Consider the following 1961-nt stretch of genomic DNA (forward strand, 5'->3'; position numbering starts at 1 on the left):
TTTGTTTCGACTGGCTGTGAAAAGTTCTAAATGTTTTTATTTAGAAAATAAGATGACAGCTATGAGAGTGCATAGATTAGTAATAAAAGAGTTAAAAAATTTAAAATAAAGAATATATTGTGTTTGGAACTTCACTGGAAAATGATTGATTCATAGAATATTTCCTAAAACACGAGAGACATCAACTATCTTTCTGCCTCCAGACTCGCACATTTTCTCCCATTCTTTAGTCAACGAAACTTGCTTAAAATTATTTGCAATAAAATTCAAACACTCTGCTTTGAGGTCAGTAGCATTGTGCAGATCGGCAACAGTATAAACGTAGGCTACGTTTTCAACTGTGAGAGATTGTAAAAGGTGGTCTTCACAGAAAGATTTCAAATCATCAACTTGGTACTGAAAAAACGTTTGTGTTGAATAAAGTAATCAAAATAAATCTATTTACCTTGTCAGCCAAAGTCAAAAGTTCCAAAGATAAGCGGTCACCTTCAGGTGTCACACCAGTGTAGATGAATAGCAGGAAGTCTTTCATAACATCAACTGAAGCATCAGGAATATCCACTTTGTTCTCTTGAGATTCCTTTGTGTGCATTGAAAACATAGCTTTGAAAATCGGTGAATGAGCTGATAAAATGATTTTGTGAACCGGAATTTCAGTTGACCCAATTACGACGGTAAAGTCACTAAATTCTCCACTGTCCAGAAGTGACTTTTGATTTGACTGGAATTTACTTTTGCGATGGTTGGCAATAGCAGGCAATGATTGAATATCAGTTCGGTTATAGTTGACGGTGGCCTAAATGTAAACAAAATCTAAGTTTTATTTTTACAGAAAAATTAGACAAACAAACCTTGCAACAAACAACTAACTGATGTTTCTCATGCAAAAAGTTATTTTTAGGATCCATTACATGAGAATATTCGGCGATTTTAGTTGCTCCCCAATTGTCAATTTTTTCATTAAAATTGACTTCGAACACTATTGTAAAACAATAATTCAGTTTGCTATATAACCAACCATAATAAATACTTACTCCCTTTTGTCAAAATGTTTCCATCATTCTTGTGAAAGGCTAGTTCAAACGAAACTAAAACATCGCCAATTATTGTTTTTCCAGGAAAATAAGCCAAGTACAACTCGATAAACTTTTCATCATTATTTCGACTTTTTGAGCTTTTTGGGTAAAGTTGAAGTTGAAACTGGATGTCATGTCCAGCAACAGAAAACATTGACGAGTCTATTTTTCCATCTTTTGGGGCGATCTTTTCGCTAAAATGATCAATCTTCCAGACGTGCTGAATCTTGAATGTGGTCATTTTGCTGTGCGACCAAGTTTTTGCGTAACCCTCACTGGGAGTATTCATTCTTTTTCCTGGTGATTTAGAAACTTGAACGAGAAAATGTAAAGTGAATGGCCACCAGTTTGCTTTCAAGAAAAATGCAAAGTAAAAATAAGCTGAGTCATTGAGCAGTTTGTGCTGCCACCTTTTTGCGTCAGCTATGCACTTGTAGCTTTTAGATGATAAGAAATGATAAAATGAACAATGTTTTGTGATCTTGAAATTACCAAATTAGTTAAACGTTCTTAAAACTCCGTTTTACATGTTCATCTCCGGTCGGTTCACTTCAAAGGACATTCTGAAGGGACTCTTTGATAACGCACTCACTGGCGGTCAAAAGCACCAATTCACTGATAAAGGTGATTCAGGAACTGATCAAGCAGTTCTGCTAGTTCTTTTTCGTGACAATAAAGCAGAGCTAAAGTCTGCGGCACCGCGATACCGATGACCTTATCAATGATCTCCCAACTGTTTCCAGTGCAATTTTGCATGGGGGGAGAATGACTCATTTTGCATGGCCTTCACTGTAACTTCTGGCAACATGATAGGCGGCGACACTGTGGTGCCCAGCAGGCTGCTTTTGTCCAGTGGGTCGCTGATAGTGCGCAACACTTCGTGCG

General features: G+C 36.9%; 1 protein-coding gene across 1 annotated transcript; it reads right to left on the reverse strand.

Annotated features, from left to right (window-relative positions):
- Positions 1-445: 445 nt before the first annotated feature.
- Positions 446-908, reverse strand: LOC108355908 (speckle-type POZ protein-like B; the record flags this gene model as incomplete). Its single annotated transcript, XM_017607040.1, has 2 exons — positions 852-908; positions 446-796 (listed from the first exon to the last, which is right to left on the reverse strand). Coding segments are annotated over exons 1-2 (408 nt in total), but the record flags the coding sequence as incomplete, so codon positions are not given.
- Between the last annotated feature and the right edge of the window lie 1053 nt (positions 909-1961).

Source organism: Rhagoletis zephyria, unplaced genomic scaffold (genome assembly GCF_001687245.7).
Source record: "Rhagoletis zephyria isolate East Lansing unplaced genomic scaffold, Rhagoletis_zephyria_1.1 Rzeph_scaffold_51807, whole genome shotgun sequence".
Taxonomy (NCBI): domain Eukaryota; kingdom Metazoa; phylum Arthropoda; class Insecta; order Diptera; family Tephritidae; genus Rhagoletis; species Rhagoletis zephyria.